This window comes from Balaenoptera musculus, chromosome 8, assembly GCF_009873245.2.
Source record: "Balaenoptera musculus isolate JJ_BM4_2016_0621 chromosome 8, mBalMus1.pri.v3, whole genome shotgun sequence".
Classification (NCBI taxonomy): Eukaryota; Metazoa; Chordata; class Mammalia; order Artiodactyla; family Balaenopteridae; genus Balaenoptera; species Balaenoptera musculus.
Genome location: NC_045792.1, coordinates 74,834,074 through 74,848,381, shown reverse-complemented (window position 1 = coordinate 74,848,381; position 14,308 = coordinate 74,834,074). Strand labels below are relative to the sequence as shown.

General features: G+C 42.7%; 1 protein-coding gene across 1 annotated transcript in view; it reads right to left on the bottom strand.

Annotated features, from left to right (window-relative positions):
* SLC17A6 (solute carrier family 17 member 6) overlaps positions 1 to 13,028 on the bottom strand; it is a 37,739-nt gene extending 24,711 nt beyond the window's left edge. The window contains exons 1-3 of the mRNA XM_036862714.1: positions 12,205 to 13,028; positions 9,238 to 9,490; positions 7,525 to 7,643 (exon numbers count right to left, since the gene is read on the bottom strand). Coding sequence (XP_036718609.1) covers positions 7,525 to 7,643; positions 9,238 to 9,490; positions 12,205 to 12,290 — 458 coding nt within the window. The 5' untranslated portion in view covers positions 12,291 to 13,028. The remainder of the gene's footprint in view (positions 1 to 7,524; positions 7,644 to 9,237; positions 9,491 to 12,204) is intronic.
* Positions 13,029 to 14,308: the final 1,280 nt, after the last annotated feature.

Below are 14,308 nucleotides of genomic sequence, written 5' to 3'. Positions count from 1 at the left end.
ACCATCAGTGAAAATTCTAGCAAATTACACTAATTTTTTAGCAATGAACGAAACTAATATATTGCTTTTGCTGAACAAATAGTCAAACTATCTAATTAGTAATTAGATAAATACTGCTGAACTTGAAGTTCCAAATAATAAGATGAATCTCAACTAAATGGTATTTTATTCTGTTTAAAGCCCTTCTCCTTATAATTGGCAGCTAACGTGCTACCTTAAAAACCCACTCCTGGTGCGAACGTAAGTAAGTAACTGGCTTGAGAAAGAAAAGCAAAGAAATGTGCAAACTAAATATGAAAAATCTTAACTTTTCTGTGCCTGAAGAACAGGATTAGAAACTGATGGGTGCTCTAAATGTCTCAAAGGACATCATTACAATTTCTGTGAAATGAAATAAGAGTCATTTGCTTATTAAGATTGATCTTCAAAACGATAAACCACTTGAAAGCTACTTAAAATTGTTGTTTTCTTCATGATTTCTCTTGCAGCCAATGACATACTGAGATGAATTCAATTTGCTTATTTTCAAGTTAAAATCTCATTTTACTTGTTTCTCTTCTGCTTGTTATACATACACACATACACACACACACACACACACACACACACACACACTCCAGTGTTCTTAAAGTGATTATATGTAAGATAATATAATCATTTCACACTGTAAGACAAAAAAGGGAAAAGAATTGTGTGTGTGTGTGTGTGTGTGTGAGAGAGAGAGAGAGAGAGAGAAAGAGAGAGAGAAGATAGAGAGAGGGAGAGGAGATTCTATATTACCAAACAGATTGCCAGAATTGAGAGGCGTATAGTATCCCTGATATAGAAATGTTTGGAAAAACAAATGCAGTTGCTGAAAACCGGCATCACGCCCTGCCTGATGATTAACCTTCATTGTGACCCAGAGTGAGTTAGCTGTGAAATTCCCAGTCATCTTCTTTTTCTATGACCCATAGCCACAAACAACCTCACATATCAAGCCCACCCGACAAGGATTTGCCCGGAAGAGGTGACAGGAACACCGGTGACTTGTCATTTCTACAGATGATATCTATCTTTCCGGAATCAATCAATCAGTTTCCATTTGGGTAGGGGCTTGTCACTTAACAGGGATCTAGTGTTCCTCACCCCAGGTGTGGCACTAATCCTCTTCTAGAGGGTCTGCAGGAATAGACTGATTCAGGCTGTTTAATGGATTTAATCTAATCAAATCAGGACTCCGGTGCCTCCCTTTGTCACATCTGATGCCCCCATTCCCAAATTAAAAAAGGAATACACAAGCACAAGCCAGCCCTCTGGGTCCCTTGGTACCTCATTATGTTGTAAAAATGACTTCATCACTCATGACAGAGAAATTAGACAGCCCCAACAGTGGCATATGGCAGCGGGAGAATCATTCTACCAGCTGCCCACCTGACTCTCTCCTCCCTCAAAATCACGTCCCTCCCCCCAGAGGCTGCTTCTGCACTGCAGTAGTAGGCTGTGGCAGCCGCAGGGGAAGCCAGACCTAGTAAGGGCGGGAGGAGAGGAGAATGGAAGGAGAGAGAAGCGTGTGTCAGCAAACCACGTGCAAGCCCTTAGGGACCCCTCCTCCCAGATACATCTATTCATCTCCTGGAAAGGGTATTTTCTTTTGTCAGAAGAAAAGAAGGCCTCTCCTGCATTGCCCCAGATGCCTAACCTATAGAGCCCACAATGGGAAGATGGCTAGATGTTTGATAGGCAGCTAGATGAGTGAAATAGAGATAGTCACCTCTGGCCTTAAAAGACTGGAGGACTATAAACCAATTCCATCATAGCAGGATGGTGGTCTCTTGCAGCAGGCTTTATGCTCATAGTCTGAATTATTTTCTCACCAAAAGGAATTTGCAAATATTTCTCACTGGAAGTGTTAAGAAACCCCTGCTTGCAATCCATGTTACAATGGATAAGTAAGTGTAGAGGAGAAAAGATGATAGAAGAGAGAGAGAGTGAGAGAGAGAGAGGGAGAGAGGGAGAGAGGGAGAGAGGGAGAGAGGGAGAGAGGGAGAGAGGGAGAGGGAGAGAGTATTTGGTGATGAGACTTAAGGATCTATTTACAATTCTTATTACAATACATAAAGCACATCTTCATTATTTTATTTCTGTGAAAGAAAAATGACAGAATAACACCAGTAAAATTATTTCTTTCTGGACTTAAAATATGAAGATGTGTTTAAAATATCTTTGTTCATCTTCCTAAAGATCATTCTCACATTTTCATACTCAGGCAAGCCAGATATTTACCTAAAGTATATCAAATTCCACTTATATAAATGCAAATGCACATTAGTAAACAGTTCTATAATCCATGTATTAAAATTTGTTCATTTTTAAGTATAAATCTTCTTTTTTATATCAGTAGTACAAATTGAGCTGTATCAATCAAAATTGCAAGGAAGAACCTCTTCTTTCTTGTAGACAAAAGCTTTAAACTATCCCAGTCGCGTTCAAACCTCTGCAATCTTCTAGAAGCTCAAACTCCCAAAGGGCTGCGTCAGGAGAAAAAGGTCCAAATACCACGTTTTTTCCTCCAGAAAAATCACACTATTTGCCTAAGTCATTATCAAGTTTGGATTTTCCCTTTTGCAGGGAAAAGAACAGAATCACTCATGTTATGGCCAAATCATTTGGGAGCCAGTACACACACAAAAATACAGTATGTTTCTCCTGCCACAAAAATCTAAGAATCCCTTGGGCCTGCTAAAGCCTTCTCTCTCTAATTCGTGGATTTCTGTCCTGGATTTGGGGCATGATAGATTGCAGGCACTCATTCGGAGGGCAGAGGGCTCAGCTTGCTACTGAAAGTGAACTTTGCGATAAAGCACATAATATGAGGCAGGGATGATAAATTTCAACGTAGAGAGAGCCTGTGGTCATGTATCACTGGACACCTGAGTTTTAGTCACAATCTCTTTGTGTCTTTGAGCAAGTCACCGCCTCCCTGATTCTCTATTTCCTTTCCTGATGGATAAAGTGAGAGGATTGGATTAGATGAGCCCTGTCCAGTTCTAATATGGGTTCTTTCTGTTATAGGGCGTTCACTATATGCTACAGATACATGTGATCTTCAATCTCTTATCTGAATAAAGAACTGTTTTCTCTTTAGCAAAAGTCAAGTTAGAAACCCAAGAAATACCTGAAAAGATAAAATGTTGCACTTGGAACTGAACCCTCTTTGATAAAGGATAGGGGTGGGGGAAATAACCTTTAATTTTCATCAGAGAAGCCTAACCTCAAACTTAAATGGATTTCTCTATGCACATTTATAATGCCTGGCCAGAGTTCAAAGATTGCATGCACTGAAATACTAGCACTCTCTACACTCTTGGCTATAAGTAATTTTTTAAGACAGCCCTTTACAAGCCTTCAAATGAGATTTATGACATTTTCAGTGAACAATAACTTTAATTGTGAATAGTGTGTATGGGAAAATAATTTTAAAGGCAGAAATCTGACATGTGAAAAGAGGTATTTTTATCACAATAGAAATAATCTTTTTGCATTACTAATACAGCAAACTTAAACACAAGTGATATTGAGTGATCATAAGAGGTTTTTTCTTTCAATTTTTTCTGAATTAAGATGTTATTAAAAACAAATGATAACAGCCAACAATTATTGAGTGCCAGGCATATCTAAGAACTTTACACATATTCTCTTATTTAGCTGTCATGACACTCATATTAGGTAGATAGTTCGATTAGCTCCCTTTTACAGAAATGCAAACTGAGGCTCAGAGATGTTAAATAATGTTTTATGTCATTCAGTTATTAAGTAATACATCCAGGAGTCTGAACCCATGCCATTTGGCTTTAGATCCTGTATCTTAACCACTATGTAATATTGCCTTTTTTAAAAGGTGCAAAACACTTCGTTGTGATGTTTATTTCATTTATTCCACAAGTATCTATCATGGGTCCGGGTCTCTTTGAGGTGCTAGGGATAGAGCAGTGTAAATAACAAGGACAAAACTGCTTGCACTCATGGAGCTTACATTTTATTGTAGGAAGGCAGTTATTTCTTAGTTATAGATGAGAAAGAAAAATAGTGGTATGATAGCTGGCAATAGTGCTACATAAAAAATTAAAGCAGAGTTGGGAAATCAGGAGGACAAGAGCAGAATAGGGAAATTTTTAAAATAGGGCTTAGATAATATTGCCACCTAGACAGAGGCAGGAATAGTCTTTGTGAATACAATATCATCCATTAAAAATATAGTGTTGACCAAACTTCCTTTGGTAAATCTGAACTTCTTTGGTTATGCCTTTGTAAAAATTTTGTTATTTCTCCCACTAAATACTTGACCAGGTTCCTCATCACTCTCTAAATGCAAGATAAAGATAGTTTTTTAGCAATTTCACATTCATAAATTTTTGAGTTACTGTAAGCCCTATGCTCTTTATTGTTTAAAGACAAAATTAATTTGCCTCCAATACCTTCTTATCACTGTATTAAATATGTTCTCATCTTAAATATTACAGATTTTGTGAGGAATCTTCCTTTGATTCCCCACTCTAAAGCCCTCCATGGATTTGACTAAATTCTCCGGCCCAGGATGTGCAATAGCCCTTTAAGGAAAGGCAAAAGAAAAAATGATGCAAGAGGTCTCCCTGAGACCCAGTTTCCTTTTGCCACTACTCCCCCACCTTCTCTTCTCATTGAGGAGGAAAGCAAGAATACTTAGAATCGGAAAAGAAAAAGGACCAAGAATCTGTATGCTGACAAAGAGTAGGGCTGCTTTTGCTTAATCCATGAAATGGAGAAGCCAAATCATCGTCATTTGTTTTTCATTGAGAAATCTGCCAGGAGGTGTAACCAGAAGCCCTTCTCTCTAGAGGAACTGTCTCCACACACTTCAGTTCCTCTACTCTAGTTCCACCCACAATGCTGATGGCAAACACTTTCCAAAATGAGCTTCTTTTACACCTAGAGGGAAAGGACTCTGTCCCCAGTATCCCACCCAAGGGAAATCTTGTTCTATTATTAAATGATCTATAGGGAAGGGAGAATGGGTATACAATGCCTGTAGGTGGAAAACTGGTCTTGCTGTGTTGTTTTTACTGTTTTTGAAAAAGGAAATATACATCTTTCAAGCAAATTCTAAAAATCTCTAAAATTTTGTGTTAAAAAAGTCTTCTAAGATAAAATTCTATGTAGCATGTATAGGACTAATTGGACATTCACCAACTTGTCAATAAAGGTGTCTCTGGGTGATTAAGTTATTTATGATTTTTTATTATCCTTTCTTTTTAATATATTTTTCTTATTTGATATGTAATACTTTTATAATCAGAAAAGGGAATGTTATACATTTTAAACCTGTTTTCACAGGAGGCTGTATATTTCTCACTGTATGTTTTGTAATATTATTTTCAAAATAAAGCAAGTATGTAAAAGTCTTAAAATGTGATAAGGAAGTGAATCTATACTCTTCTATCTGTTCACAAGATTTTACAATAAATTTTGACTTTATTTTCTCAGGCTTGGAGAATACAAAGCATTGTGTATGAAAATATTGTTTCTCTCCCCAAAATATCCACTTAAAGGTAAGGTGATTTTGGATTCAAATAATAATTCTAAAATTCAGAAAATTTTTCCCTTGAGGAAAATCTACCAAACAAATTGGAACCTCAGTGAACATCAGTCTTTTCTTTACTAAACATGACACAAATGCTAGCAATGAGCTTGAATTTTTTTTTTAACTAAGAAAACCTGTTTACTGACCTCTCAGTGTTAGAAAGAGGGAACGCTGGAGCATCCCTGGTGTTTCTTCCTGGCAGGAAAATGTTAGCATTTTAACATTTGGCAAGCTGAAGGTTTTGACTCTGAAAAAAAACTTAAAGGCACAGCCATTGTATTTTTATTTCACATTTTATTGAGTTTCCTTTTTTCTTTTTTGGTGACTTGTTGGATGTTTTCCCACTGAAGTGAAGATATTTTACATATGTATGCTTGGAGTATCTTTCTGGGAAATTTGTTTTGCTTTAGAAAATATTTTTAGGAAAAAAAAAGATTCAAGACACTGCATTTTGGATATAAAAGTCAAAACTCTAACGTGTTCATTACCAGTAATATTTAAGGGAATATTCCTTTACATTTTTCTGCCTTATATCAATTTTTAAAATTTATCCCATCCATAAAATTGGGTTCTCTACAGTTAATAATTTTCAGTTTAAACTGATACATTTTTTAAAAGAATATTTTTTCTCCTGTTGGGGCTGAGTCTTAACCATCATCATGTCAAGGTAAAGATGATATTCAAAAGGCACTATTCCTAATCTATTGCACTCTCCTCTTGACATTTTGAAGGCCAGTCCAAAAATCCTCACCCTAGGGGCATTAAGCCTAAAATAAATTTCCAAGAATCTCTCCCTAGGCCTTGGAGATGACTGAGAAATCTTGCGCAGGAAAACACCTCTGGTGAATGGATTGTAGGTGACAAAAGCCAAGGAAGGGGCCTTGGAGATTTCACTGAGGGATAGGGAGAGACCAGTTTAGGAAAGCAGAGAGGAGATCAAGACTAGAGAGATGCCCAGTTCTAGATTACTTCCCAGGAAAACTTGACCTTTTGCGGGGAGGGAGAGGGGTGAAGTCATAGGTACAGGGTCTGAAAGAAGGCCCAAAGTCTTTATTTGTGGTCTCTATGTAGCAATATCTGAAAGGGCTTAGTGCATCTGTTCTTTCTCAGCTTAACACTTAGATTCAAGAAGCATTTAGTTTTATTTATCAAAATACACACAATGAAGCAAATGAAGCTGTCTCTCACAGTCGGCGTGCCAGGCTGAGCTCCTTGACACCCCCATCCCATCAGTCCTTTCGCCTCGTATTTCGGGGTGCCTCTGCAGGTGGCGCTGGGGGCACTGCTGAGGGCTGGCGCTAGGACCTCGGCTGCAGCCACCACCGCGGCCAGGCTGGAGGCCTCTGGAAGCAGCTGAGCGCCTTCCCCACCCCCGCCCCTACTCAGCAGAGCTCATTAACAGGTGGAGTCGCCCCCGGGGCGCCTGAAAGCCCGCCTGGCTCCGTAGAAACAAATCCTGCAGACCCAGAGCACCAGCTGGGCGGGCTTTTTTTTGCGCCCTACGGGGCGGTCAGCATCACACGGAGCAGGGGCACCCGAAGGACGTGCACACCAGAGCGCAGTGACGCCCCCCATCCCTTTGTGCCCTCGGCGGCGCCGTCTCTGCTCCCCCGCTCCCTGCCTGGCCTCAGCTCCTACCAGGCACAGAGGCACGTCGACCATCTCTCGAGAAGCAGGTTACGCCAGGGCAGGGAGACGGCGGCGACAACGTGCGCCCGCCCTGGAAAACCCAAATCGTTCGGGGCGCCTTTTTCTGGAAGGAGGCACAGTGTTCCAGCCCCGCGAGTGGGTTCCAGGGTACTAGGAGACCTCGCCCAGGAGTTCCCCAACCCCGCGGGGCCGTCGCCCCTGCCCGCGGCCTCCGCTGCCCCTCGGAGGGTACAAGTCCCACCTCCCCCGAGCCCCCGCCGGGCCCGAAGCTTTACCTGTTGGCGGCCAGCCGAGAAGCGATGTAGCCGCCCGGAATCTGGGTGATGATGTAGCCCCAAAAGAAAGAACCGTGGATCATCCCCACGGTTTCCGGGTCCCAGTTGAATTTGGCTTTCTATGGGAGTAGGAAAACAAAACAAAACAAAAAACAGGTGGAGGGAGAGAGTAGGGTCAGTGCTTGGGCTGAAAATTCATGTTCAGTAATTCTCGGTCGAACAGCCCTCACCGCCCGGGGTACTCCCAGCATTCTGAGCATGGGGGTGGCTTAATTTTCGTTTCCTAACAAAATTGAATCTGTATCTTCTTACAGAGAAGAAATGCCTCTTTTAACTGAAAAACCGTGCTCGTTTGAAATGGATTGTGATTAATAGCGAAGTTGGGCGCCCTGGCTTTGCTCCCCGACAGCTGCCAGGAAGGTCGGATCACCTCCGTCAGCGAGGAGTCATCAGGGCTTGAGTTTGGGAAATGAGGACTCCTCACGAAGGGATTCTGTTCGCTGGCTGGGGAAAGAGACACCTGACGCCGGTCCACTTAGCCCCCACCGACCACGCAGTAGTGGAATCGCTTGGAGAATGGAACCCAGCTGGAGAAATTCTGGGGAAGGGGGGTGGGGCGCTTGGGATGGAAGGTGCTGAAGTCGGAGGACCTAGTAGGGAAGGATGGTCCCAGCACAATGGGGATGGGCATAGGCCAGAAAGATTTGGAAAAGCCCGGGGAAACTGGGGGACTCAGTGGAGAGGAAGGGGCTGCTCAGAGGTGGTCAGAAGAGCGGGAGAGGGTGTGTCTGAAGGTCGGGGCCTAACTCCGCCCTCACTAGCCTGGTCCGCTGCACAAAGTGAACCTTACAGTAAACTGGGGAGAACTCTCTGCGCAGGAAAGATGAAAGAGCCCTTATCCGGCCTGGGGAACTGGGGACCCTTATTTTTTCCCCCCTTTGAATAAAATTTTGAAACCAAACGCACTTTGCAGTGTTTCCCGGAATACCCAGGGCCCATCAGCGCTCACAGCTTCCCATCCAGAGCCCGTCGCAAATTTATCAACCCAACCCCCAACCCTTGCTCTGCTTGGCTTACGTTAGCTCAGATCTCTAAACAGGAAGTCAGGACCCACGGGTTTCTGTGACCTTGACGTTGACCCTCCTCTCCCTAAGCGTCACCCAACGCACTTCCTAAGATTACGGGACTGGCTTCCCCGTGACCCCGAGGCTGTCCTGCGCCGCTTCGGCTGCTCTCCGACAGTCAGGTGGAACGCTCCTAAAGACCCCTCGGCTAAAACTGCCGATATGTGTGCACAGTTGTTTGATTTGTTTTACGGTTTCGTTTCATTTTGGTTAAGGAGAATGTTGGCGAGAATTGGAAGCCGGGGGAAATTAGAGCTAATCTGCTGCTCTATTCTTCCGAGTAAAAGAAAATAGTTCGATTTAGTTTTAGCGGACAGTATTAAGGACCAATTCCTTGTATAAAGTCACTCTCCTCAAAAATCTAGTGAGCTAGATGCTTTATTTTACACTTTGCAGGGGAGAAAAGGAAGGCCCAGAGAACAGAAGCGACTTGCCCCAGCGTGAAAAGGGCTTGATTATTATACTGTCACGTCCCAATCTAGAAGGGCAGTGCTCGAAGGGCCGGACAAGCCTTCCTCATTCAATGGGGATAGTGGGGCTTAAACAGGTGAAGTGGCTTTGCGAAACCACAGGGCCAGCTGTTGCCCACCTCCTTGATGACCTTGCCCCCGCGGTGGATGGTGCTGTTGTTGACCATGTCCACGATGGCCACGCCCAGGTTGCAGCGGATGCCGAAGGAGATGCAGAAGCCCAGGCCGCTCATGATGGCGATGATGTAGCGACGGGGCAGCCCGAAGCACCTGCAGTCGCACAGCGGCGCCTTCTTCTCAGGCACCTCGAGGGGCTTCCCATCCTCCGTCAGCTCGATGGTCTCCCCGGTCTCCTGCTTCTTCTCCAGCACCCTGCGCGGCACACCGTGGGGAGGCAAGGACGCCGCGGGTTAGGCACCCTCGACGCCGGCCCATTACCAGTTCCCAGGACCGGTCAGGACTCGGGGGATGGGCCCTGACCTGCTTCCCCTCCCTCAGGGGTTAGGGTGCTGGGGCGCCACCAGGCTTCAGGACCTCCGGGGCTCTCCAGCCTTCTTCCAGTCTCCCTCCCCGCGGCAACATCTCTTCAACTTTAGTATCTTCTGTCCTATGGCAACCGGTGCCCATTCCCTCGGGATCCACCCCACAGCGCCTTGATTCACATACACCGCCGGAGCCTAACTTTCTTGCGGGGTCTGCAGTTTGTAAGGGTGACCCGAAAGGCGCCTTCTCAGCGCCTGTGTAGACACCTCCCGCTCGCAGTGCTCTGCCCAGGCGACAGCCGCTTTCATCCAGCCACCCAGCCTCCCGAGGGCTGCTCCGTGGTGGGCGGGCCCAGGCACAGTCCTGCACCCACGCTACCCCTTCCTTCCCAGCCAAGTTGAAGCTTTCCGGGTTGAGGACACCGGGATCCCCTCCCCCCCTCCCCGCCAGCTAAGCCCGGGAGCCCCCTGGCACCAAGGCCTGTCCTGTCCGGTGCCCAAGCGGAGAAGGTCTGTGAACACTCTTTCAGTGTCACGCACTCTCCTTCCCCTTCCTCCAGCCCCTAGGATGCCAGTTCAACAATTACTCTCCTGTTACACAGCTTACTCTTTTATCCCTTGTTACTTGAGTTTGAAACAAAGGCCTCCACAACATATGGCCGACACCTAAGATTCCTACTGCCAGAACATGAATAATTAATTATTCACAATCTTGTGTCACTACTATCTCAGTTACAAACACCGAAAAATGTCATGGACCCATTTCCAAAGACGTAAAATGAGACTCCCAGATTATACCAACGCGCCCCCAAATCAACTCTGGTAAGATGTTCCACACCAAGGTAGAAGATCTCACATTTATGTTTCGTTTTGTGTTTCTTAACTTGCATAGTATTTCCTAAGATTTCATCCCACTGATTCAGTTGCTTTTAGGCTTTCGTCCTTGGGGGAGGGGAAAGGGGAAAGCAGAGCGATAGAATGCTTTTACTAAAAGCTGATAGTGCTGTTTTGGTCCACAATACATCAGCGAAATTTCTATTAAAAAGAAGAGGAATGTGAAGGGTAACACACCGTGGACCCTTGAGATGGATATTTAAACAAAGAACCTCTCTGTTTACGATTGGCAGATGTTTTCCAATCCACCATATATCTTTTTTCTATGTGTGCCCCTTTAAATGATTATATCCACACACAATTGTTTTCATACCCACAGGTAAAGCGAATGAAAATTTTAGATCAATTTCAAGAATGCATAGCTCGGGAGATGGCTGTCAAGCAATTTGAGGCCACCAGAAAAAAATGTCAGACTTCCAAATTCTACAGAATACCAACTGGGGAAACATCATAAATGTATTTGTGGCTATGTTAATACTTATTCCTAAAGCCCAATTCCAATGTTAGAGTACACGGCAATTTATTCTAAGAGAGAAAAATTCAACTAATGTGATTTTTTTTCATATTGGCTTCATATGCTCATATATGCAAAGTTAAACTCTGCACCTGAACTCCCCACCTGATGTCAGTTGAGCTGGGAAAGAACAGTTCTTTCCAGGGCAGCTGCGGGACTGCAGGGCCCTTGCAGTATCTACTGCCGCATAGGTGCATGATGGTGCCTACAAGAAGCCCACCAGAACCAGAGAGATTTGGAAAATTGGGAGGTGCCTTGGTCATTTTCTTTACATATCCTGTACATTTCCAAAGGCTTCAATTTCCCAAATGCAAAAATTAACACTCTCTTAGAATCATTTATCCTTTTGTTTCTGCCCTTTCTTCCTGATTTTCACATTATTAAGAAAATGTGTATTCATTTAATATTCTTGAAAAAACTTAAAGTTGTAAATTTTACAGAATAATTAGTATAGTGACTACAGGGAGGATTAAAATTTTAAATCATTTCTAGTACTTCCAAAGTCATTTTGCTGGTTATAATTATGGCTTTTCTTAAAAGCACTGTGACATTTCCCATGCAAGAAATAGACTTCTAGGAGAGGTCAAATAATTAAAAATGCATATACATTGTTTCAGATTTAAAGAGAGGAACTGTTTCAGCTATCAATTATTGATATATTTTGATTCTTCTTCCTTCAGTACAGAAGGACGATTCCACTGGGGGATTCTCTACTCAAGTGGTTTTAAAGCTGAGACCCAGCTTTCTTTTTGCCACTACTCTTTGGAATTTTATTGATTAATTTTTTAGGTGGTTGTGTTTTTTATTCATTTTTCTGCATTAAAGGAATTTAATTTGGAAGTCACTATAAGCAACAAAAGCAACAAAAGAAAGGCTCTTTGAACAGGTGCAGGTCATTTCTTAATTGTAAAGAGGATAAATCCTCCGTAGGAAAGGATAAGAATCTGCAGGTACCAAAACAAAAATCACACACACACACACACATACACACACACACACAGCAGACAGGTTAATTTAGTGCAACATTCCTGAATTAATAAGTAGGTTTCCAGAGCAGCCCCGCTTCAGCAATGAGCAACAAAAAAGATTTTCCGAACATATTACAATCTCTCTAAGCAACCAGGATTTAAGGAAATAGCTCTGCAGATTTTTTTTCATGCTGAGTCCCAGGCAAACATAGGTTTGCTTTTCCTTACCTGTAGATCTGGCCGAGGGATTTTCCAGCAAAATTCTTTAGTCCCTCTTTCCCTGGGGTCAAAATCCTTTGTTTTACCGACTCCATTCTTGCAAAGCTTTGTGTCGGCTCTTGCCAGATTTAAATAGAAGTCGCTAGGAAAGGGGAGAGTTGCGCATATTGTCTTAATCGCTTAAGGTAGTTGTAGGTTTTTTCTTCTCAGCAGAACGGTATCGGTGTGCCTCTTGCAAGAGTGCGAGTGAGAGAGAGGAGGGAGAGTGAGAACGAGAATACAACAGAATAGCTGCATGCAACCCACGGGTTTCCTAATAGGAGAGTTGGTAGACACAATCAGAAAGTCTCATTGGAAGGGGAGGATCCGGTGGCAAAGGGCGCACGCAGTGCCCTGGTATTTGGGCGGGTGCAGGATGAGTCCTTGTCCTGGAAGTCAGTCCACTGGAAAACAATGTAAATTCCCGGTTTTGAAAGCCTTGTTGCTGTCAAATCTTCTGCCTTTTAAACGTGGGCGGAAATACCACAGAACCCTTGTGTAAGGACAAAGTCAAAAGAATAGTACTTTTAGAAATGGTGCCTTTGCTGTAAGGAGCAGAGCAATTCCAAAACTCATGGGAGCATCTTAGGTCTCAAGTGAGCGATACTGCTATTAGTTTTTCCTCCTTGCCCATGATCTCCTCCCATCACGCCGGCGCAAACTCTGCTCTGCAGTAGAGTCGAATTAAGATGGAGAAAGCTTGCTGCTCTTTGAGGACGTGAGTAAATAACAGATACACAGTTCTGATTTGGGCAGCGTCAGGGAAGATTTTGTTTTCAGCACCGCTGACAGCGCCCGTGTGGGCGCTTCTCGGAAAAATGGTTCAGCACCACGGACAGAGTAAGTTTCAGGAAAAGGGGAGGTTTCTTTTGGCTGGCCAGGTTGCCAACTTTCTAGGGGAACTGGGAGGATGGCCCTGACCAAGGGCTATACAGGGGATCTTCAGGAATGGATGCTATGGAAACCAAGTGAGAAGATGTCATCATCGCCAGGGTTTGCAGAGAGAATGGTGCATTTAGCTCTGCAAAAGAGAAAGACTTTATTAAAAATTGACAAGTTACTTCTAGTTTCCTATGTTTTGCCCAGCACGCTGATGCCAGCTCTGACAGTGTTGCAGGGAAGGAAGATTACAACACATTTTATTTATGTTTGTGTTATTTGGGGCACCGGGGCTCCCTTGAATATAAAATATATGTATACAAAGTGCAAAATTATATTGTTCCTGTGTTTTGTTTTAACCCCTGATAGGTAAGAAAAAAAGGAAGGAAGAGAGGAAGAAAGAGAAGGAAGCAAGAAAGAGGGATAGAGGGAAGGAGGGAGGGGGGGAGGGAATAGAGAAATAATAAAAAAGGAATAGTTTTCCTGTGTTCTTGGTTAAATAAAAGGGAAGCAGTTTAATATAAATTCCTTGGAATTGTATGCTTCTTCACTTAACTAATTTTCAGCACACTACTGAAATACCAATATACTGATGAAATTTGTGGCTATACCTTGTGCTTGTTAACAAATTATCGTTGATGATATTTTCAAGATTTATTTAAAATTACTTATAATCTTTTTAAACGTAATTTTTATTTTGTACCATCTTCTCCTAAAGCAGAACTACAGAGAGAAATTCACGTAAGATATTTGCTTTCACATATATAAGAATAGCATCAATGAATCTATTTCATTAAGCAAAGCAAGAAAACTATGCAAGCTTAATGTTAATTATTAATGCATTTGACATGAATCAGGAACCTCTTAGATGAAATTCAGGCAAATAGTTACAAAACAGATTGTCCTTGAAACACATTCGCAAAGTCAAAATCCTTGGATTTCCTTTAAGCCAACAGGGGGAGTAGATTTTTCTTAGGGATTCTGTTACCATATCTCAGAAGTATGGATCTAAATACAGAATCATGTAAGAATAGTACCCAAATAGGCCAAATAATACAATGAATATGCATACACTGAATGGATAGCTGAAAAAAATTTCAAAAGTAGCTAAAACTACCATTATTAAATTTAATATTTATCAAATTATATTTTACTATGAATTATAATAAAGAAAAGGATACTGGAAGCAGCTTTC